General features: G+C 35.5%; 1 protein-coding gene across 1 annotated transcript in view; it reads right to left on the reverse strand.

The window, feature by feature from the left end:
- DDX10 (DEAD-box helicase 10) overlaps positions 1 to 24,565 on the reverse strand; it is a 323,965-nt gene that overhangs the window by 30,546 nt on the left and 268,854 nt on the right. The window contains exon 17 of the mRNA XM_072611177.1: positions 10,808 to 10,944. Coding sequence (XP_072467278.1) covers positions 10,808 to 10,944 — 137 coding nt within the window. The remainder of the gene's footprint in view (positions 1 to 10,807; positions 10,945 to 24,565) is intronic.

Below are 24,565 nucleotides of genomic sequence, written 5' to 3' on the forward strand. Positions count from 1 at the left end.
CTAGATTCACCAATTATCTAAAGTCTATATAAGCCAAACACAAAATATAGTTAGTGAAACTGTTGTCATTCCTGAACTCAGAATAAGAAAAAGCTTTTCAAAGAACCAAAGCTGGTTTCTAGTCTCTACCACAATTAACCCCAAAGATCCTTCTTCCTCAAGAACATTTAAGAGGAAAAACAAAACAAAACAATACTGTGATTTGGAAATTTTCATTCAGCCCTCTGAATTTTTAAGTGAAAATTTAACTAATATGAATCTCCTTGTTAGAATTACATGGATAACAAATAATGAGTTGGGCCCAAATGAAAGGCAGGAATAATTGGCTTGAAGGCTTTTGGAAAATTGTCTAATACTTCTAATGATCTTAAACTGCTCATACCATCCTTCCTTAAAAGATCTATCTTTTTACATGTTAGTGTTTTCCATGTGATGATACTAGATGGTTTTCAAACTTGGAATACTGCAATTTAAGAGTAATTATAGAATGAATGCTTTAGAGTTGAAAGACATCTTGGAAATCATTTTCCCCAGAACTTTGATTTTCAGATAAGGAAATTGAAGTCCAGAGAGGTGAGAAAAGACTTGCCTAAAGTCATGCAGGTAGTTGGTGGAAGAGACAGGATTAGAGGTAAATTCTTCTGTATAATGCCTCCCTAACAGTCAAGTCACGCCAGAGGCAGCTAGGTGGAAAAGTAGATAGAGCATCAGGCCTAGGGTCTGGATGATCTGAGTTCAAATCTGACCTCAGACATTACCAGTGGTGTAATCTCTATGCCTTAGTTTCCTCATCTGTAAAATGGGTCTAATAATAACACCTACCTCCCAGGGTTGTTGTGGGGCTCAAATGAGATGATATTTGCAAAGTGCTTAGCACAGTGCCTGCCACTGAGTTGGTACTTAATACTTGTTCCTTTCCCTTTTTCCCCACATGACCCAAAGGGAAGTAGAGAGATACATAGTATGCCCAAATACATTGTACCATACTTCCAATGATAACCCAGATGTGAGAAAAAGCAAAGCCATTACAGAGAAATGCACAATGAGAAAAGGAATGCTGACCTTGATATGAAGATGAGGGATAACAAACTAGGTGTCTTGAATGCTGAGATAGTATCCAAAGAAATACAAAAAGTCCTAGAAGAACATCTGCAGAATGCTGAGCTGCCCTTCTGATGTAGCTATGAGAAAGCATGTGCCAGAATCATAGTGAATAAGAAGGCGTAAATGCCTAGTGATCAGCTCTACTAGAAAGAATACCCACATTGTTGAAATAAAAGCTACAATGAAGTATTAAAGTACTGAAATTACGTAACTAATATGACAGAACAAGAGTTCCATATGCTAAGGACAGAGCCTAGAGATAAGTTAGTCCACTGACAGGAAAACTATTTTGGAAGAGAGAAAACTATTCAAGCTCAGCATATCCTTGTTGTTTCTAGTTCAATTCTAGGAGACAAGGTGAAAAAGTATAGCTTGATCCTTGAGAAGTAGAATGATTTGAACTGAAATATGAAACAAATCAACCTACAGGAGAAGCACTCAGCAGCAGCAAACAGTTCCTGACCAAACTATAGTCTCAGAACAAATGATACGCTCTATCTACACATAAATACATTTATATGTGTGCATGTACACATACAAGTGTGTGCCTCTGCGTGAGTGCATGTGTATGTGTGTATATATAAATATATATACATGTACACACACACACACACACACACACACACACGAAAAGCAATAGCTTTTACACCAAAATTTTCAGTTCTTCCCCAACGGCAATCATCGACTTGTTCACGTTTTAAGATCAAATCAGTCTGAGTTCAACCTAAAAATGCTGCAAAATAAAGATGAACACAAACCAGTGATGAATCCAATCACCACTTTGCTCTTTCCCATTTTTGTATTTGAGAAAGGTTGAAAGATTATAAATATTATAAATTCAATTTGATTGGATAATGAATACTTAGAACACTCAGCTGCTTCCTTCATACCATTCTCCACCACTGCAATTTTTTTTTGCCTTATTAAAAACTGACATGAAGATAGCTTTAAATCAAATATGATGAATACTGTTAGATATACAAAAATTAATCTTATATGCTCATAGACATTAATTACTCAGCTGGCAGAAGTATAGATAAAAGGAAAGATATTATTCAAAGAAGATCCCTCGAAGTCTACACCTAAGATTCTAAGATCTTAACCAAAACATTGTAAAAGATCCCCATAGAGAATGAAATACCAGAAGACAAAAAATTGTGAAGAATATGATGAACTGGATTTTTGGCCTTTTTCTGAATGTTTGGAAAAGTAATCAAGGTCTAATACTAAACTTAAGTAAAAATTTGTAGTTATTCTAAGACAGCAGAATGTGATACACAATGTGTTTTCTACTACAGTTTTGAGAACCAGGAATAATTTCCCAGGCACCAAAATTGATATGGCTGACATACTTTGAAGACCAAGAAATTACATGATGCAACAATAACGGTAGTAATGATAAAGATGATAACATGTTTATATAGTACTGTAATGTTTCCAAAAGGCTTTACATATATAATATCTCATTTGATCACTAACACTATCCTGTAAGGGACCCAAGACAAATAAGAAGATATACACTATACAGATGAGTTAACCGAGGCTCAGAGACATATTCACACAGCTACTTACCGACACTAGTAAACAATATTTAAGGAATTAGATTTTAGGTCTTATGACCCCTAAGCCAGGGCTTGCTGCACTATACCATGCTACCTTTTATCACTTAATTAAAACATCAAGATTCCTACTGAGTCACTGTGCCTGTCTTATTCTGTGAATCCTTAAGGATGAGAAATGATTCACCTTTTAATTTTCATTGGTTCTATAGTTTCAGGGTTTTAGGGTTTTAGAGCATGGTCCAAGGAGGATGTCAGTGAGGATACATTTACAAGGACAAATGAAGGCGGAAAAGGCCAGGACATCCCCATTTAACAACCATTTAGTAAAAGCCTTCTCTACTAAGCACAAAGCAAGATGCAGTATGGCATGGTGAACAAAGGACTGACATTCAAATGAAGAGCTGAATGCAAGTGTCACCTCATCACATATTCTCTGAGTCTCAGTGACCCTGGAAATACTTTCAGATGAAAAATTACAGAGAAATTGCTGATTGACATGGGTGAGTGGAGTTGCCATACTGGCACCCTACAAGGATTCTCAGGTCTACCTCTATTCTAAAATGTACAAAACATTTTGTTAGGTTCAAACATTTAAACAAAAATTATATAGTACCTACCGGCAAGAAGGTTAAATTCAGCATTTACAAAATCTTTCACTGACTTCTCACATTGCTCTTCCCTTCATGCATTCTGTTCCAACCAGTCAGGTAGTTCCCCACATCTGGAACGAATTCCCTTCTTACACCTATGTTGTAAAATCCCTAGCTTCCTTCAAAGCACAATTAGGTGCTGCCTTCTATTCAAGATTTCTCCTAACTCCTCTCCCTCCTGAAATTACTTTATATGTATATTTGCATGTATTTACTTATACCCATGTTGTATCTGCTTAGTAGAATGTAAGCTCCTTAAAGTCAGGAAATAAATAAATAAATAATAAATAAATAAATAAATGAATGAATTACTGGATTGAGTATGTACAATACATATACACAGCTGACTTGTGTTCTATAAAGGACGGTACAAGGTATGGCATAATAGGGATAATTCAGAGAATCAGACAAAATGCTCAGCAAAAAACTGAAGGAGGCAATATTTTCATCTCAATGAATCAGAGAAGGCACCAAAGAGGAGGTGACACCAAAAGTAAGCCTTGTTGTAGGGAAGTAATTATTCTGATAGGAAGAGATCAGAAAAGGGTGTATGGAGCAGACTGTGTCTGAATACAAAGAGGCAGATGATGATGCTATGTTGAGCCCAAAGAAAACCTAACAGCGCATTTTGAATGAAACAGAATATGTAAAAGGGAGATAAAATTAATAAGGCCAGAAAGTAGGTTTGCATAACTCTGGTTCACAATTATCTTGTTTCTTCTTGATGTATGGAAATATTTGTGTTTGTTGATAATTAAGTTCATATTAGCAGATATATATTTTTAAAAAGTTGATGAAGAGCCAGATAGGCTAAGGTATTTTTATTTTCTATATATTCTCAAAATCTGTTTAAGAAAGTCTGAACACTGGAACAGAGAAGTTGAGAAACTGAGAATTGCCTCAAGTAATTGCTTGATAGATAACTTCAATTTCTATACATCTGTGTGTGTGTGTGTGTGTGTGTGTGTGTGTGTGCGTGCGCTAAGAAGATAGGGAAATTGGAGAAAATGTCTGCTTCTCCCTACCTCTCAGATATATTTGTAAGGATAAATGATGTTTTATATATGTGTGACTATTCTAGGATCACTCTATAAGAAATGAGATATCATGCTAGTTTTGCATGGGATTGTGTTTTTAGTTTTTGGTTTGGAGCATTCTGATTTATCATCTTAGAGTCCTGAGCATCATAATAATTTCACATGCTTACTTTCAGTTCTGCAAATCATTCAAGTCCCATGAGAAGGCAAATCTCACTATTCTGGCTTGCAGAGAACTAGTTTGCAAGGCAGAGTCAAGGGATGTGGAAAGTTGGGCCAAAAACTTGCTATGGAAGAGGAACTACTGCCTCTAGGGTCAGATGGTGACTTAAGATTCCAGCCATTTCAGCTGTGTCAAGCTCACCCCAAACTACATTTTTAGCCTACTGACAAGCAATCCCTCTCTCTGTAGGAAGACTGAGATGCTATTCATGTTAAATATTTATAGGGGTTACCAGAGTGAAAAAGAAAAGGGAAAAAAACTACCCAAAGGAACATTCACTGACTTAGAAAACTGATCTTTTTTTTTTCAAACTCTAGGAAAAAGAAATAGGAAGAGGGAGAAGGAAGCACAGACCAGTCATATTACACTTATATTTAAAGATAAAGGACAAAATTTAAAGGATTTTAAAAACATTATCATTTGAGCATTTGATCTTATTTTCTTTGGAGATCTCAAAATACTTTTTTTATATGATTACCCATTTTCATTATTATGGAAAAGTAGATGAATACTATACCAACCGTTTTGTTCAAAGATCACTATTACAGGTGTGATATACTTAGTTTTGTTAAAGCACCAATTTACCCAGTGGTACTTTCCATGTCTAGAAGAATCAATTCACCTCTGAAAATGCCAAGTTAATTCTTAGATGGAAGAATCTGATTACACCTAGTATGTGTGTTCATCCTTCGTTGCCAAAGAAGACCATGCCATCAGAGAAATAATGACAATGATTTGCACTTGCCTTTGTTTTGAGTGAGGGAGGGCTGTGCAGGTCACTAGCCTCACTTCTCCTCCAGAGCCATCTGAATCCAGTGACCAGATATCCATCAGGATGACTGGAGATGACCCAGGATGAGGCAATTGGGGTTAAGTTACTTGCCAAAGGTCACAGAGTTAGTGAATGTCAAGTGTCTGAGGTGAGATTTGAACTCAGGTTCTCCTGACTCCTGCACTGGTGCTCTATCCACTGCACCACCTAGCTGTCCATACCTAATATAACTTCTTGTGCAAAGAAGAGCAACCTTCCCTTTGACTTCAGGTCTCCCCTATCCTGCTGCACCTATTCTTTGAGAGGAGGGAGGTCCTCTACTCAATGATGAGAACACTCCTACATCTGGTTATACTTTTCACATCCCAATGACTCTGGATATCCAAACCTCATTCCACACTCTCTACCACTTGACTTCTTGTCTGTATCCCCTTCAATCTTTCCACCCCCAAAGTTTCACCCTTAACTCCACGCAGCACCTCCACTGTGCCACTTTCAAATTCTCCCTCTGCCTCCATCACTTGGTAATATGTCTTCCTTTGAAGTTCATGCTATTTATATCCACCCAATCAAAATCCTGGGAGCTGCTGTCTACAGATCCCTTCCTTCCTCAATGAGTTTGATACCTGGCTTACAATTTTTCTTTATACGTAATGATTCTCTCTTCAATACCGTAAAACTCAGTAGTACCTTAACCTACTCACTTCCCATGACTTACTTTTCAACCCAACCTCAGCAACACACAAAGATGGTCATACATTTGATCTTTCCACCATCCACAAACATACCACTTCTATTTTCAAGAATTCTGAAATCCCCTTATCTGACCATAATCTACTGGTTTTTTTGCCTCTCCTCTGCTTTCCTTTACATAATCCTACTCTTCATCTGTACCATGATCTCCAATTCCTTGACCCCTCAATTTTTTCCCAGGCCATACTTCCTTGGTGAACTAATTCAGCTCTACATTGTACTCTCTTAAAGTCCCAGACCTCTTACATCATTCATCACACCTAGGACTATTCCTACCATTCACTGACTTTGCTCCAACACGTGTACTGTTGAATCAAGGTGAAGAAAATCACACAAGTGTTCTGACTGAGTACAATACACATTTATGTTTCATACCCCTAAATGGGCTCTCTCTGCTGCTAGGCAATTCCACAATACCTCCTTTAACACTTCATTATCCCACTCTCCACAGAAACTCTCCCAAACTTTTTCATCCCTCTTCAAACCTGCCATGGTTTCTCCCCACTGCCTCAACAGAAAGCTTTTTCTCATATTTTACAAGAAAAAACTGAGGCTATTTGTTGTGGATTCTCTCTTCTTCCCTCTTTCTTATCTCCTATCACTCAGATGTCTTATGTCACTTTCTTATCTTTCACCTCTGTCTTACATGATGAAGTGGTCTTATTCCTCACCAAGGATATCCCCTCTACTTGCTCAAATGATCCCATTCTATCCCTTCTCTCCAACAGATTGTCCCCTCTGTTATTCTCACTACGTCAGGTATTCTAAATCTCTCCCTTTCTACTGGTTCATTTTTTACTGTCTACAAACATGCCCATACCTCCCTTATCCTGAAAAAAAAAAAAACTTTCACTTGATCCTTCCATCTTTGCTAAATATCATCTTATACCTCTTCTGTCCTTTGTAGTTAAACTCTTTGAAAAGTCCATCTACAATTTGGGGCATCTACTTTCTCTCTTCTCACTCTCTTTTCAACTCTTGACAATCTGGCTTCCAACACTATCATTCCAATGAAACTATCCTCTCCAAAATTACTAATGGTCTCTTACTGGGCTCTTAGTTGCCAAATCCAAAGACTTCTTCTCAATTCTCATTCTCCTTGACCTCCTTGTAGCCTCTGACACTGCTGCTCACTCTCTCCTCGATACTCTCTTCTCTCTAGGCTTTCAGGACACCAACTCTCTCCTATCTGACTGCTCCTCTTTTGCTTGATCTTCCTCCAGATCACCCCCACCCCCACTCCCACTCCTTTTATCTGTAGGAATCCTTCAGAATTCTGTCCTAGGCCCTCTTCTCTTTTCCATCTATAGCACTTTAATTGGAGATCTCATCAGTTTCCATGGATTTAATTATCTCTATGCTGATAATTTTCAAATCTACTTTTCCTGCTCCAATCTGCCTGCTGACCTCTAATCTCACATCTCCAAATATCTTTCTGTCAGCTATACCTGCATGTTCTTAAATTCAGTATGTCCACAACAGAACTCACTACTTTCCCCCCAATCTATTCATTCTTCCGTACTACTTTAGATGGCAAAGAAGATATGAATGGATTGCAATCTGTACCCTCAGAGAGGATAAAGTAGTTACTCCTTTGTTCCTTACTTCACGCAAATACATAAAAGGATTATCAAATCTTTGCTAAGAAAAACAAAGACTTAGATGGTAGAAGTTAAAATAGATCAGGGTTGTGAACTTAAAGCAAACCTGCAATTTGAGTTCAAGAAGACTGATCAAGAATGTTCACATTCCCATATATTCTCTGCACCATGTCTCCCAAGTGGCCAAAGCATGGTGGCACTGGCAATTTATTACCTTTCAAGAAACACAAAAATTCTCTTTAAGTAGATGGGTGAAATAATACACTCCTTTCTCTCATCACACTGGAACTGCAGGATGGATATTATTCGTTTAAATATATTTGCATAAAATGCTAAGTTTGCTCAAAAATATCTTTTAGCAAGAACTAAACAGCATAAAATACATTAAAAAGTTGTCTGCCTTTGAAACCATTATCGATCCTTCATAAACTGTTTCTAAAAGCAGTGATTCATTTTACACATTTTAAAGCAATTTTTAAAAACTTCTGAAGAAACAAAGTTTCATCATATGCTTTCTATTGCAATTATTACGTTACCACTCAATTTATATTTTTTTTATACTTCCTTGTTTTTTAATTATCTCAGTAAAGAAATTCAATAAACATTGGATAGGAACTGTATAACACTTTAAAAAAATTTCTTTAGTACATCCTCAAACTTGCAAGCAAGGTGGGGAGGACAGGGGGTAAGGCAAATAGACAAACAATATTTAATGCCCAGATTACATCAAGCAATATGAGAGGCATCCTCACTGAATAGTATCTTGCACAGGCACAACTTGGACCACAACTAACTGTGGGGAGATACCATATGACTGTGATTAATGGGATATCAAAATCTCAGAAGACTATAAATAGCAGGTAAGCCCAACGGTAATGTAAAGATACAAAGTAGATTTTAAGAAGGTAGTAATATCTTAATAATTGACTTCGGATATAAGAAATGGAATATAAAACAACATTCAGGATATTCATACTGTCAAAAACTAGGCACTTAGTGATAGCAAATAGCACAGTGAATAATACTATAGTGAATATATCAAAAGTCAATGGAACCATGATCTTTCTTGAATGGATCAGATGACAACTAATTAATGCTTTCTCATTCTACAAGATTTTGGTGCATGTCTTCCCATACATACACCATAGAGGATCTACTAAATGTACAGGATACCTTTTGGGACTTAAAGAGCATTTCATAGGAAACAATGCAGCACTCAGGTTATTAATCTGTTATCAATCATGTTCATCAAATGACCACCTTTTTCAAGTATAAATTTCACTGATGATATTTTTTACAATATTTGAAATGGCACTGAGAGAGTCACAGGAAGAAAAGAGGAACTATATAGATGCGTAGTGAAATTACTACACAAAGTATAGAAAATAGTTTCTATAAACTGCAGGCAGAAGATTTGATATTGTTTCAATGACTTTAAAAAGATCAATATTCCCAATGTCAATATGGTTATAAAGATATACAGCAACAGCTGTAAGATCCAAGTATTCTTTACTTAGGATAGTAAACCTAAGAACAGGACACCATGTTCAAGTTAAAAATAAATGTTTTAGTGAAGTCCTAGTTACCAAAATTAAGATCATGTGGACTGTGTGAGAAAAGTGTATTTATATAAGAATACATGCATAACAGCTATGCTGGGTAAGACCCAATAGTTTGAGTAAATCTCCAGCACTGCTATCTTGAAACATTTTAAAGGAGAACATAGCTGCCCCTTTCACAGAGTATGACTGTCTTTGATGGTGTAAATCTCAAAAGATAAGGACCAACACATCAGTAATCTTTTAAAACTTCCTTAATCTTTTTATGGATTATCCATTTCTTCATTGGATAGTGAGTCCCTCCTCAACAGGTCTTCAAGCAACGTCAAGATTTCCTTTTGTTGGAGATATTATAGAAGGAAGTCCTGTATAGGTATATGAATTAGATGGCCTCCACAGTCTGTTCCAACTCTGAGATTCTATGAATTTATCTAGTCCTTATAAAATAGTTGTTTATACTTTTATTCTACTATCTTATGGGCTACAAAGACCTACAAGTTTACTATACATTGTGCAAAGTAACATGGTAATTACTGTCTAATATATCCTGTTTCACTGGGCAAAGAGACATCCTAGATAGATGAATTTTCCAGGTAGCTGAAGAATTTTAGTATACTTAATTTACCTGGTTTTCTTGTCTACTAACTCTAGAGAATTCTAGTAAGATAACTGATTTCAAATTTCTTTTTTACATAACTCTCATACTAATAAAATATCTTTATTTCTTTCCATTATATCAACTTCATTGTTCATTACTTACTGTTACTGACCTCTCTTAAAGTTGTCTATCTCCTATAAACAATGTGTTTATTTCTCTAGAATTTCTTCACAATGCCCTGCACAGCTCTTGTTCAGTAAACACTGAATGATGCCAAACACTTCAGTTCCTTATATTTCATCCATTTTGGGTACATTCACTTTCTTTATCAAACATACATACACAACACAGTCACACACGTTTCATACTGAGGGAATCTGTACACTACTCTAAACATATTGCAGTACTCTGTTATTATGTATACTTGCTACAAATCCCATAATGTAAAAGTACAGTTATCTAATTTCTCTTTCATTTTCTGCAGAAAACCTGCCATTTTAAAAATGCTCTCAGCAAGATCCCTTTGACATAAGGCCAAATATGCATACATAAAGGAAAAGGATTGTGCTAGGTAGGAAGTAGCTAACTTGCACTCACAGAACCTCGAGTTTAAGGAATATAAAGAGGGAGATGGAGAAGAAAGAGAAAAAGAGAAGAGGAATAAACTCAATCAAAAACACAGCCTGTTAAATGGGTTGTTTTGAGAACCTTACAACATAAATAAAGCAGTCTTTAAAAAGAAATCCAAATGATCTGAGTCACATTTAGAGGATAATCCAGAGGCCAAATGAAAAAAAAAAAAGACAGCAGCATTATAAAAGTATTTCTATGAGAGTAAAGCTAGAGATGGGAAAGGGAAATATTTTCATAGTAATATTTTTAACAAAGCATTTCAGAGGAGGAAAAAAAAATCACTCTTACTGTTTGTCAAAACTAAACAAAACATACCTTTCTTCATCTTCCATATCATCATCAGATGTTTCTTCAGGGCTTCTAGGCTTATCAGGATCTGGCAGTGTACTTGGATCAAATTCACTATTGTCATCACTCCAATCCAAAAAGGCTTCCTCCTCTTCATCTTGAGCCTGAGGGGGAAAAAGGAAGGTTGAAGAAACCATTTGGTAGAAAATCTTTTCTATTTCCCATTAGTACTTCATTTACAGCCACTGGGTCCAAAAGTTCATCAAGTCTCTACATGGGATTTCAAATCAGATGTCTTATATTTTTCTGGGAACTATCTACATCACCTTCAAAGCTGGCAGCTATTACCAGCAATACTGAAACATATAATTTAAAAAATGAAATCAAATGTGATTTAGAAAGTAAATCCCTAACTGATGCCACTAAGATTTAAGAGTTAAAATAAATTTCTGCTATATGAGTGCACAGAATACCATTATATTGGTTGGTTGTTGTCTTTCATTCTCAAAGAGGACCAAAATGACATCACCATGATAAAGTGAAGTTTCAGTGTGTACGACTGTGGCTGATCAGACCAATACAAATTCAGAATGCTCTACCACAGACTGGGCACAGATAGTCTGTGTGAACATTTGATGTGGTTTCTCCAAATGTGTGCATCCTACGTTTTCCTTGTGCTGTTTTAATTCTACTTTGCTCATAGAACACAGCACCTTTTCTGATGTGAGGAATACCACCATATAGAAGTTAAGTGGTTCTAGCTACCTCACAGCTACTGAAGAAAGTTCTTTGTGAGTGAACCAACAGTGGTGTAGAGTAAAAAGTTAAGAAATAACTGCCTCAGTAAAGAGATAAAATAGATATTGATGTTAGTAATCCTGTTCAATAAATTTTTGTTTTCTAATCTGAAAAATAGGGACAATAAAACATATACATTCCCTATCCTATGGGCTATTGTTAAGAAAACAATTTTTAAACCCAATAGTGTTTTGTAAACCTTAAAGCATGATAAAAGTGAACTATTAAGTTAATACTGGAAATAATATAAAATCAAACCAGCTGTAAACATTTTCTCAGCATTTATTTTCAAACAAATGGATGTGTTTCAAAACTACCAACATTTCATGCCAAAAACAAGCAAATCCAAAATGGATAAGACTTTAATGTATTTTCAGGTCTGACCAAAATTGGTCAATTTTGTAAGCTGATTTCCAAGGAGCTACATGCACAGACAAGACTCCTACTAATTCTGATATGTTACTTCAATCAATAAATATTTACTAAGCATTACTTTGTGCTACATCTGCATTAAGTGCTGGAATACAAAGACAAAAAGTCCTGTATTTAAAGGCTTACATTCAACATAGGAGAAACACAATGTCCATATATAAATATGTACAAAATATATTCATGCTCTATATACTGAGAAGATGGCAAAAAGGAGAAACAGCTAGGGGGACTGATGGAAAGCAAAGGTTCACATTAAAAATAAAATAAAAAAATCTATAGACATACTTTTAAATGATGAATACTGGATATAATCAATGGGTTTAAGGTGGATATGCTCCTTTCACCCATCAGATAAAACAAACATTGCCACATACATTTAATACAATATCATAAATACTTTTTAGAGGTCAATAAAAGCTTCTGGAAGAGTTTCTCTTCAAGTTACTTTACAATTATTCTTCACACTCCTTTTATTTCTAATATGTGCTTTCTCAAAAACTGAACAACAATTTAAAATGGAAATGCATGTAGCTGTGTAGACCACTCATCACTAGTGAAGTCCCCTCACACTTTGTGAAGTGCATTCCCCTGACAACCTCTAAACATAACAAAAAGACAAGTAAAGAAAATGTGAATTAATCCTACTGCAGGCTTGACATCACTTCCCCAGCAAAATTCCCTTGATGTATATATGAAAAGTCAGATAACAAACATGAGAAAGAAAAGAAAAACATGTCTGCAATCAAAAGCAGTAAGCAGAATACTCTAACACATGACATCTTTTACTTGAAAATAATCAAAGAGACACCAAAAGGTTTAATGTTATTATATATACAGCAATGCTGCTCTCTTGGGCAACCAACTTCCATTTGGAATAAAAAGGCCTGGGTTCAAATCTTAACTCTGCCACTCCATACTTGACCTTAGGCAGTTGAAGGGATCAAGAAAAGTTTCATGTACAATGTAGCACTTGAAGTAAATCCTGGAGAGAGAATCTATAAGATAGAGATGAGGAAGGAGTACATATGAAAGGCAGACAAGTAAAAGTCAGGTGGCTTAGCATGAAAAACAGAGAGAACATACTCTGGTTACATCATGGAGTATGGGAAATGGAATAATGTTCAATGAAGTTAGACAGTCTGAGCAGAACCAGGAGAACATTATACACAGAAACAGCCACAGTGTGTGTGGACTGTTTCTGATAGACTAAAACCCTTCACAGCAATGCAAGGATCTAAAACATTCCCAAAGGACTCTTGAGATAAAATACCATCCACATCTAGAGAAAGAACTATAGAATCAGAATGCAGAATGAAGCAGACTATTTTCTCTTGTTATGTTTTTTCCCATGGCTTCTCCCATTCGTTTTAATTCTTCTATGCAACATGATTAATGTAAAAATGTGTTTAATAAGAATGTATGTGTAGAACCCATATAAGAATCCATATAGAACCCATGCCGTCTCGGGGAGGGAGGTGAGAGGAAGGGGGAGAAAATTTAAGACTTATAGAAGTGATTGTTGCAAACTGAAAATAAATAAATTTTAAACAAGATATGAGCAAGAAAGCTGATAAAGACAGAATTAAAAAAAAATTTGAGAATGTAACTGTAATATGGTTTCTAATCTGAGGTATTCTGTGCACAAAGCTTACAAATTCTGATCCCTTTAACCCACTTATTTGTATTATTATGTCTTATATTTATTACTATTTATAGACACACACATAACACATTTATTTTTCCAAGTATATACTTAAAAAAAAATCCTTCTTGTTTAGAATTCAAAAAAAAAAAAAAAGGAAAGAGAGTTTGAGTGAGACAAAGTTGTAAAGGGTTTTGAAAGTTAAATGAAAAAATTTATATTTGATTTCAGAGGCAATAAGAAGTCACTGGAATTTATTGTGTAGGGAGTGATACTCAAGGACAGCTGGATAATAGAAGCTGAGTTCAGTATCAGTCTACCGGAACCTCTAACCAGGGTAAGTCCACAGGAGTATTGTCCAAAATTAACTCAGGTCAGCGATTTGTAGATTTCAGAATATGAAGGTAGTGATCAGACTTTTCCCTGGAACAGACTATTTTGGGAACACTGAAAGCTTGTAAGTCCCTAGCCTGAGTAATTACTGAATAACAGAAAATTCAACAACCCAAGAAAGCAGCAGCAGGACTTGAGGACAAGAGCCCACTTAAGCCATTTTCTCCAGAAGAGTACAGAGTCCAGACCTAACAAAATCCAAAGTGAGAAAACAGGCTGGAAAACAAGAAGAAGAAAAAAAAATCCAAACATAAAGAACTACTGGTTACAAGGACACTCAAGAAAAAAACCTAGCAGAATAACTCCAAGATATCTTCAAGTAAAACCTCAAAGGAAAACAAAGCTTGGGCACAAAGCTTTTCCAACAGGGGAAATAAATGAACCTTTGATTAATCCTTTTAATAAGATCAGGATTAAAGCAAGGATGTCCATTATCATCACACTATTCAATATCTACAATGCTAAAAATACTAGCTATAGCAGTAAGAGGAGAAAATGAAATTGATAGAATTAAACACAGGCAAAGAAGAAACAAAATGATCCCTTTTTGCAAATGATATGATGGTTTGTTTAGAGTCCTAGAAAGACAACTACAAAACTAAATGAAATAACAACTTCAACAAATTTGCAGGATACAAAATAAACCCACATAAATCATAAGTTATTTCTGTATATTACCGACAAAATCCAGCAAGAAGGGATAGAAAAGGAAATTCCATTAAAAATAACTAGAAAAAGTATAAAATGCTTGGGTGTCTCCTTGTCAAGACAAACACAAACTATAAATGAACATAAAAAGATTCAAATAACTGTAGAAATGTTAACTGCTCATGGCTAAATCAAGCCAATCTAATAAAAGTGACAATACTGCATAAAATATTTATTCAGTGCCATATCACTCTAACTACCAAAAGATACTTTGTACAGCTAGAAAAATAATAACAACATTCATTCAGAGGAACAAAAGGCCAAGAACTTCCCGGGAATTAATGAAAAAAAGTGGAAGTGAAGGGGGCCTAGCAGTACCAAGCAATATTAGCTCTTTAAAAAAAAAATGGTACTAGTTAAGAAATAAGAATTAAGAATTTGGTACTGGTTAAGAGATTAGGTACATAATATATAAAAAGAAATTAGATTTATAAGGTATATGAAAGGTATCATATTAGGTATGTAATATATAAAAGAAAATGAGCACAGTTTTACCCTGAGGTTAGGAACTCTGATCACCAGAATGATCAACACAATCTGGAACAATAATTCCAGAAGACTAGTGAAGAAACAGGCTACCTACCTCTGAGGGAAAAATGGTGGACTGAGACTGTACACTGTGACATTTTTATTTTTGGACATGGACATGGACAAGAATTTGTTTTGCTTGACTGTGTGTGTATGTGTGTGTGTGTCTTCCTTCTTAACTGGAATGTAAGGGAAGTGGTGGGAGGCAGAGAAGGCAGTTTCATGAAAATAAAATTTAGTTAAACTACAATAATGTGTACAGTTCTTGAATACAGTATACATATTTTACTATCTAGAAACACCAAATACCATTTCACCTATCTTTTTTTCATATCTATCAACAATGGAATTGGACTTTGGAATATGCTGACAATTTAAACATTAATAAAGGAACAGAAATTATTGTAGAATTTATGGGAATTATGGTACAATTATGAAAGCGTACATAGGCAACATTATGAAAAATCATTCAATGTTCTTAAGTAAATGTCTATGTGGAAAAAGTGGTAATTCAGAAATATGAAGTCCTCTATTTTTAAACACTCATAACCCTGCAGCTGGTTTATGTCAGCATCAACTCTTGTTATTGATGTTAACATCTCTGCACCTCACTGATGTGGTTAACTCTGTTGCTGCACTATTGATATCACACCACATTACCTGTGTTACCACACACCCCTCAACTCTGTGACAGAGACAAATGAATTTAGGCTAAAAACTATTTCTGTCAGAAGTACAATTTCAAACTACAAGGATTACAGAGGTGATGGGAAGACATGTTGGGGGTGTAAGCTCAGTTCCATGTGGACAGTCTCGGGCAGGTAAAAGTGAGGACTTCTAAACCTTAGAGTTCTCATGAGGCCCCCCAGGGAACAGCAGGGAATTGAGGTGTGAGACCGGACTATCTCGTGCATTTCCGCCTCTTCCCGTGGGAAACGTGCTGGGAGAGAGCATCCCCGCCCTTGAGATTGGCCCGGGAGCATCCCCGCCCTCGAGATTGGCCTGGGTCTGAGCACACCTATTGTTGTCTAACAGGCGTGGTATTCAGGTGCAAACTATGCGGCAGGAGAGCTTAAGTAGGGTCAGGAAAGCCTGAAGGCGCTCTTAGCGCGGGAGGGGCCCTTAGAGGACAGAAGGCCCCTCTTCCTTCTCTCCTCTCTTCTTTCTTCCCTCTCCCCTCTCTCCCCACTTCCACTTCCGCTTCCATTCTCTTACTGTTAAGATCTTTGCCTCCTTGGGAGATTTCTCTCTCTCCTAAGGAAGAGTTCCCCCTGCACATGTAACCAAGACCCTGAATAAAGCCTAACCCTTGTTTGACTCTGGAAAGTCTCTTCTCTCATACGTTTATCCGGTTTGGCCAGACGAAGACCTGCGATAGGTAAGGTAAGACTCGGGTAGCCCTCAGGTCTCTAGGCCTGGCAAAGACATATTTCAATTTCTTCCTTTTGTTATTAATCTTTCCTTTGCCTTTCTATTCAGTCACAGTACCAAAAAAATTCAGAGTCTTTAAAAATTATATCCTTTGCTAGACATTTGCAAAATAAGGAGAAGAAACACTCACGGAAAACATAAATTATAAGTAGGAAAAATCTGTTGAAAAAAATCAAGAATAGGTTTATATGGTTAAATAAATATGTGAAATCCTCACAAAAGCTGAGTTGTAAAAGAAGACAATATATTTAATTCTCTTTTTAAAAGTACTAAATACAGTGTAATATTGTTCATCTGCTACTATTTCTGATTAAAAAGAGATGAAATATCAGGTAAGAAATGTAGAGATAGTTTATTTCACATGGTTGTTGAGGATCAATGTGTGTACTTTCACGTGGTATATAAGTGTGAATTCTTATTATTTGATACTCTATATTTCCTTCATCTTGCCTTTCCATAATCTCAGGACTACAGAAAATTAAAGACACTGCCTTTCCAGGAATAATGGCAGTTTGGTATTGATACTGATATTTGGTACTGATTTGATTACTGAAACTAGATCCAGAAGTAAGGGGCAGAGGATGGGCACAAATGGCAGAATGCAATTATATTCAATACTTGTTGGATTTTCCCTTCATAACACAGGGGCCATACCATGATGAGGAAAAAACCCCAAACTTCTAATAGCAAGTTTATATGACTTATATGACACTGAAATATAATGGAAACTATAAAATTAATATTATAAGAAGTTTTAAGTTTATCATCTATCATTTCAGGGGACAGAACTTGACATTTGATACATTTGTATGTGACAGTATAAAATTTATCAAGGAAGAAAGAGTGGTTTTATAATGGGCTTCTAGTAGAGGTATTTTTAATGGTTCTCTAATTGTTTTGTACACTTATCTGACTTTGAAGTAGGATGGAGGGAAGAAAGAGAAAGTAATATGTATTTATTGTCTACATGAATAGACTAAGACCCTTCCTCGCTACAGACATACTTAATAAAATATACGACTGCAGTATGTCATTTCAGGTTGTTGAAAAGTAGAACTTTACACAGGTTATATATCAAGCCTGAGGTTACTTATAAGAGAGGAAAGTTATTCCCTCAAAAAAGGTACCAATTTGTGCTAACACTGAAGATGATTTTGAAATGATGACATAAAAATGTATAGTAATACCAGTGATAAATTGCAGCATTAGGTCATGTGGCTATTTGTTCTTCCTGTCTTCACTTGAGAAGCTACAAAATTTAATATATTGATATAAAATTTTGTTCAAACACTAAAAGTTGGTGCTTTGTGACCACTTGCTCTGAGGGACTTTTTAAAGATGAAAATATGATCTAGACAAGAGATAACTGAAAAAAAAAACCAAATGTACATAATATAATACACATAAAAATGTACACAGTAGATCTTTATTGGATACCAATACTTTAGGTATCTCTAATTTAAATCCTGTAAGGTATACTACCAATGAATACTGCAATTATTTAGTAGATAGTCTCCATGAGTGGAGTTGGCTGAATAAAATAATGGTCTGAGGGACAACCTTTCTGTCATGATTCTCCTCAAACTTAACTAGGATGGTCCTTAAATGACTGATACATTGCCAGACCCATACTCCAAATCATTCTACAGTTGCTAGACTGTAACAGAGTTTATAATGGACATGTGTATATATATATATAACCTTTGAAAATCCTGAACACCAGAATGACTGCACGTATATGACCCATATAAAATCTCCTGCCTTGTCAGTGAGGGCAGAGGAGAGCGATGAAAGGAGAAAATTTGGAACTCAAAATCTTAGAAAACAAATATATAAATTGTTTTTACATATTAATGGGAAAAATTAAAATATTAAGAAGTTTGGGGGAAAAAAGAATGAAAATTCAGAACACTTCCATATACATTTAAGGCATAGTAGAATCTCAGTGGAGGCTGGGACCCAAGTAGTTAACATAAAAAATGTCAGATATTTGGATACAGTAATCCAGAAACAGTGATTATAAGAGGGAAAAACTTTTAAATCATATAGGCCAGGACTTAACCTTTTTGTATGTCAAAGACCCTTTTGGCAGTCAGATGAAACTTATGGATCCCTTCTGAGAATGTTTTTTTTTTTAAAAAAAAATTCATAATTAAATGAGGTTAATGAAAATAGAAATGTAATTATTTTCCCCTATTCAATTTTTTTCCAAATCCTTGATAAGGGTTCATGGACACCAGATTAGTCTCTGTTACAGGTGAAAGATCACCAGACACTTTGAAACAAGGATTTATGTCATTTTTTCAATTCATGTTTCATAGGGAGACTTATTTCCTTGGGCAATTTGTTTTGGGAGCTCTCAGTCAGTCTTGCCTTCTTTGCCTGCTTTTTTAGTAACCTGCACAGCCCTCCCTCACTTAAAACAAAGTAAAGTGCAAGTCATGCCATTATTTCTCTGATGGCATGGTCTTCTTCAGCCACAAATGACAAACACACAGTATCTTGGTATAGGAAGAAGGAAATAAACTTTTTTTTTAAGTGTCTACTATGTTCCAGGCAAGGAGTTAAGTACTTCACCTTACTTGATCTTCACAATAACCTTGGAGGTTAGGTACTATTATTATCCCCACTTTACAACTGAGAAAACTGAGGTGAACAGAGACTAAGTGGCTTGACCAGGGTGAGACAAAAGTGTGAGAGACTAGATTTGAACTCAGGTCTTACTAATTACAGGCCTAGTGCTGTATCCATTGTACCACCCAGCTACCTGAATACAGGTATATTTCCAGATAGCTACTTTAAAATAATTTGCTTGGTTCTTGCTAATTCAAACAACAAAATGAGCACTTTTCCCTCTTCTTTTGCCATTTTTTCCATATGCTGTGACTAACTTACAGAGAGGAAAATCATTTTAGGGTCACATAAGTAAAAAAGAAGCTTTACTAAAGCTTTTGTTGTTATTTATTATTATAGGAATAACAAATGTTCTCTACACCTTTTCAAATTAACATCAAACATAAAGCTCTTTTCAATAAATATAACAGCAAATAATAAAACATACTTTATTTAGTTCTGTATATGGTTAAGTTATGAGGGAAAAAGAAGAACTAATACTGAATCTTAAGAAGTAAAGAGTTAAATCATTTACTTAGTATTTTTGAAAAAAATATTAATAAAATAGAACACCCACATTCACTTGGATTTTAAAAAGAAATAAAGATAGCCAGCGTTTTTTTTTTTTAATTTTTGCACCCTATTTAGAATTAGGAAACTCAGGCCATACTGAAACCCTCATTTTGAATGAAGAAAATACTTAACAAACATTCTCCTTTGGAAGTCTTACAGATATATATTTTTTTTTGTAGAAAGCTATTCTCACAGGGACTATTTCCCTATTAAGTAACCTTTCAGAAATTCTACTAAACACTTTTAAATCCCAACTGTATTTTAGCATCTAATGGATCACCTGTGGGTACTCAATTTAGAGGACAGAGGAAATTAAGCCATATCGGGCCCCACTAGGAAATTATTGGATCCATAGCATCATCTTATTATACAAAGGATATAACACTCGAATACCCTCATAAATCTCTTAAAATATACACAGGTAAAGAATTAAAGTATGTTCATTCTTATCATTTTCACTTGGTCTGATTCATTAAGTGCATACCTTTTTTTTTTTGGTTAGATTCTTTCAGAACTAAAATTAGATTACTTATCACATTTTAGGCTACTCAGAGAATTCTTGTCGACATTTTTTAATGCCTTTGCTACTATTAAAATCCTCTGCAGAGGTCAAAAAAGTACTCTGGTTATCTCTTAATGATCAGATATTTATGCTGATTGGTCTTTCTATTTCAGTTTATAATTCAGATGAAGACTACGCCAGAAAAATTCCATTTAGAGATATTGCATATTAGCAAATAAAACATTTAAGACTTCAGCATATGCCCTCCAGTGCCCAACTTATTCATAGGCGAGGGAAAATTTTAACAAAGACCTTTGTACTTCTCTGAGGAGAGACTTCATGCTGACCCCCAGAGTTTCACAAACCTCTAAGAACAGATCCAAGACTTGAGGTATAATGAATCTTATATATAATCCACATGTATGTCTATGTCTATTATTAAAATACAGTCCAATTCTCAGAAAACAACTCCCTAGGAAACAATATATGCTCATGAAAGTGAGATTTACAGGTTAACACATGCAAGGGTTTTTTTTGTTTGTTTATTGTTTGTTTTTTTAAGAGGCCTTAATCTGTGAAACTAAAAAATTAGACTAAAAGTGGAATTCTCAAACACCATGTGTGAAATTTCATGTGTTTAATGGCTTACTCAAGGTTCAGATTTTGATGAAACATTAAGAATAATCCTGTGAAGCCTGAGGGCCAAAATGCCGACAGGATAGGACATGGTCATGATAGGAACTCTTCAGCTTCAAAAACTTTGAAATCTAGGACGCTAAAAATATTTCCCCTTCAAAATCACAAAGTAATAACAAAACAAACTAGGTGTTTTAATTAGAAGTGTTGTATATATTTGAATGAACAGCAAAAACAAACCCACTGAAAGTTACCAAAGGATTCAGAAGTAGAGACTGAGTTAATAGATGCTGTTCCTGACCCAATTGATTAGCAAGTGTGATGCTTTGTTTCAAACAAGTAAATTCCAAAAATGCTGCAAATTCCAACTCAGCAGCATATTTACAAAAATTAAAGAGAAAAGCAAATAACAGAAAGTCAACCTACTGAGAAAATTAATTTGCAATACAATGCAAAGGGAGAAACTTAGAAGCATAAAGCTGGATTAGGAAGAATGCAAAAGAAATGAAACGAGATAGGTGGCCATACCTGGGAGTACCCCAAGAGACTTCAATGACAAGAAGAATAAAAATCAGAAAGAGCTCAGTGCAGGAAATATTCTACAAACAGTGCTAGAAAAATGACAGAATTTTAGAAATGCAAAGATCCTTGGGAAATCAACAGAATCTAGCCCTTCATTTTAGTAATGAGAGGGCCAAGAGCAGAGAGGTTAAATTTAGGGTTTAAAACAGTTTGTGTTGAGTTGGGGCTTGAATCTGGGTTCTCTAAAATTATGCCAAGTAAGAAACCATAAGCTCTAGAAGGTCCAACAATTTGGAAAGCCTTCCAAGTATGTGTCTTTCATCTGAGTATCAGCCTAGATAATTTGCAGAGGGTCATATACAGATTTATATAGTTGAAAAGATGTCTTCTCAACTAAAGTATCTTTCTATTCATTCCATTTTTACAAGTTCTGAACCATAGAGCCATGGAATTTCATAGTCAGAAAAGAATCTTAGAAATTGTTTAATACAGCCCTTTCATTGGAAAAGTGGTAAAAAACAAAATAAAAATAAATAAATAAATAAAGCTGAGACTCAGAAAGTTTAAGTAATAAGCCTGACACCTAAAATTATTGCCTAGGATTTCTCACAGTTGGGTGCCCTTTATGCTATACCTCCTTGAAATGACTATCAAGTAAATACAAATATTACAGTGTTGTTCAGCAAGTGGCAAATTATTACAATATAAATTAAATGAGATTCTTTTCTCTTGGCATTATCTTGATCTTTAATCTAAAATACTGGAATTATACAGTAAAAGTGACAAACTGACATCTGTTTTTTTGTGAGATTTACCATTTACAAACTAGTGCTGGAATAAACCGTGTATATAAGCCTGTGATTTTTTCATTATGCCTTATAAGAACAAAGGAAATAAAGATTTTAGAATAAACATACAAACACATACATATATGTTATATCTCAACTCTTCACACCCCTTAATCTCCCATATCTAATCTTTGTTGAGTTTTGACACTACTCTATCTCCATAATGCATCAAGTTTCCACCCTCTTTTCTTGACTCACAATGCCACTACCCCAGTTCAGGCCTTCATTCCCTCTTACCTGAACTACTTCAAATCATCTTAAGTTGACTTTCCTGCTCCCAAACTCTTCCTTCCACATAATTGACAAAATCATCTTCCTAAAGCACAAGACTAATCATATCACTCCCCAATGTAAGAAGTTTCAGTGGTTCCCTATTGACTCAAGAGACAGTTTGGTATTTAAATGTCTTCATAACCTGACTTCCAGCAACCTTTCCAGATAGGTCATATTACTTCCTTTCACTTACTTTCGATTTCAGCCAAACTGGCCTTCTCTATACCCTGAATTCAGAATCTTACCTCTTTCCTAAAAGGCTTTCCACTGGCTTTTGGTTTTGTGTAGGATGTACTCATCTTCATCTATGTCTTGAAGAATCCTTAGTTTACCTTAAGGCTCACCTATGGTTAACCTCTTACAAAAAGTCTTTCATGTAGTATAGTGGACAGAATGCTGAACTTAGAGTCAGGAAGACCTGGTTTCCAATCTCACGTCAGACATTCAGCAGTCTTGAATTCCTGTGGCCTGCTATGGAAGGGGTGTGTGGGTGTGTGTGTGTCTGTGTCTCTGTGTGCGCACGCACATATACATATCTACCTGAGTACTGAGTTCAGGACCAAAAAGAAAAAAGTAAATCAGAACTCTTTCAGGCAAAATTGGAAATAATTTCCAAAGACAGTGGAAAAGAGTAACCAATAATTGTTTATGAAAAGTAAAAAGGAGGGCGGGGACAACATAGCAAAAACATTGAAATTCAGCACCTAATTCAAGGCAACACATTTCCTGCCCTCACTGAGTTTATATTCTAAGGACACACAAAGAAGATAAAACAGTAAGGTAATCAGACTGATTTCATAAAGTGTACTTAGATATGGATCTTATGGTTACATCCCATGTGTTCCTGCTCTTAATGCTATAAAAAGATGTAAATGGACCACAAAGAAGCATTTAAGGCACTGGAATGAAATTGAAATGTTAAGGATTCTTAACCTTGGTTTTTGCATGCCATAGACCTTTTGGGCATTCTGATAACATCTATGGATCACTCCTCAGGAATATTTTTTCTCTTTTATATTTTTTAATTAATTTATTTGTTTTCAGTTTTCAACAATCACTTCTATAAATTTTAAATTTTCTCCCCTTCCCTCTCCAAGTCAGTATGTAATCTTATATGGGTTCTACACATACATTCTTTTCTTTTTTTTTTATTTAACTTTTAACATTCATTTTCACAAAATTTTGGGTTACAAATTTTCTCCCCTTTTATCCCCTCTCCCCCTCAAACACCAAGCATTCTAATTGCCCCTATGACCAATCTGCTCTCTCTTCTATCATCCCTCTCTGCCCTTGTCTCCTTCTTCTCTTCTGTCCTGTAGGGCCAGATAGCTTTCTATACCCCTTTACCTGTATTTCTTATTTCCTAGTGGCAAGAACATTACTCGACAGTTGATCCTAACACTTTGAGTTCCAACTTCTTTACCTCCCTCCCTCTCCACCCCTTCCCTTTGGAAGGCAAGCAATTCAATATAGGCCAAATCTGTGTACTTTTGCAAATGACTTCCATAATAGTTGTGTTGTATAGGATTAACTATATTTCCCTCCATCCTATCCTGTCCCCCATTACTTCTATTCTCTTTTGATCCTATCCCTCCCCATGAGTGTCGACCTCGAATTGCACTCTCCTCCCCATGCCCTCCCTTCTATCATCCCCCCCACCCTGCTTATCCCCTTATCCCCCACTTTCCTGTATTGTAAGATAGGTTTTCATACCCAAATGAGTGTGCATTTTATTCTTTCCTTTAGTGGAATGTGATGAGAGTAAACTTCATGTTTTTTTCTTACCTCCCCTCTTTATCCCTCCACTAATAAGTCTTTTGCTTGCCTCTTTTATGAGAGATAATTTGCCCCATTCCATTTCTCCCTTTCTCCTCCCAATATATTTC

Source organism: Notamacropus eugenii, chromosome 5 (genome assembly GCF_028372415.1).
Source record: "Notamacropus eugenii isolate mMacEug1 chromosome 5, mMacEug1.pri_v2, whole genome shotgun sequence".
NCBI lineage: Eukaryota > Metazoa > Chordata > Mammalia > Diprotodontia > Macropodidae > Notamacropus > Notamacropus eugenii.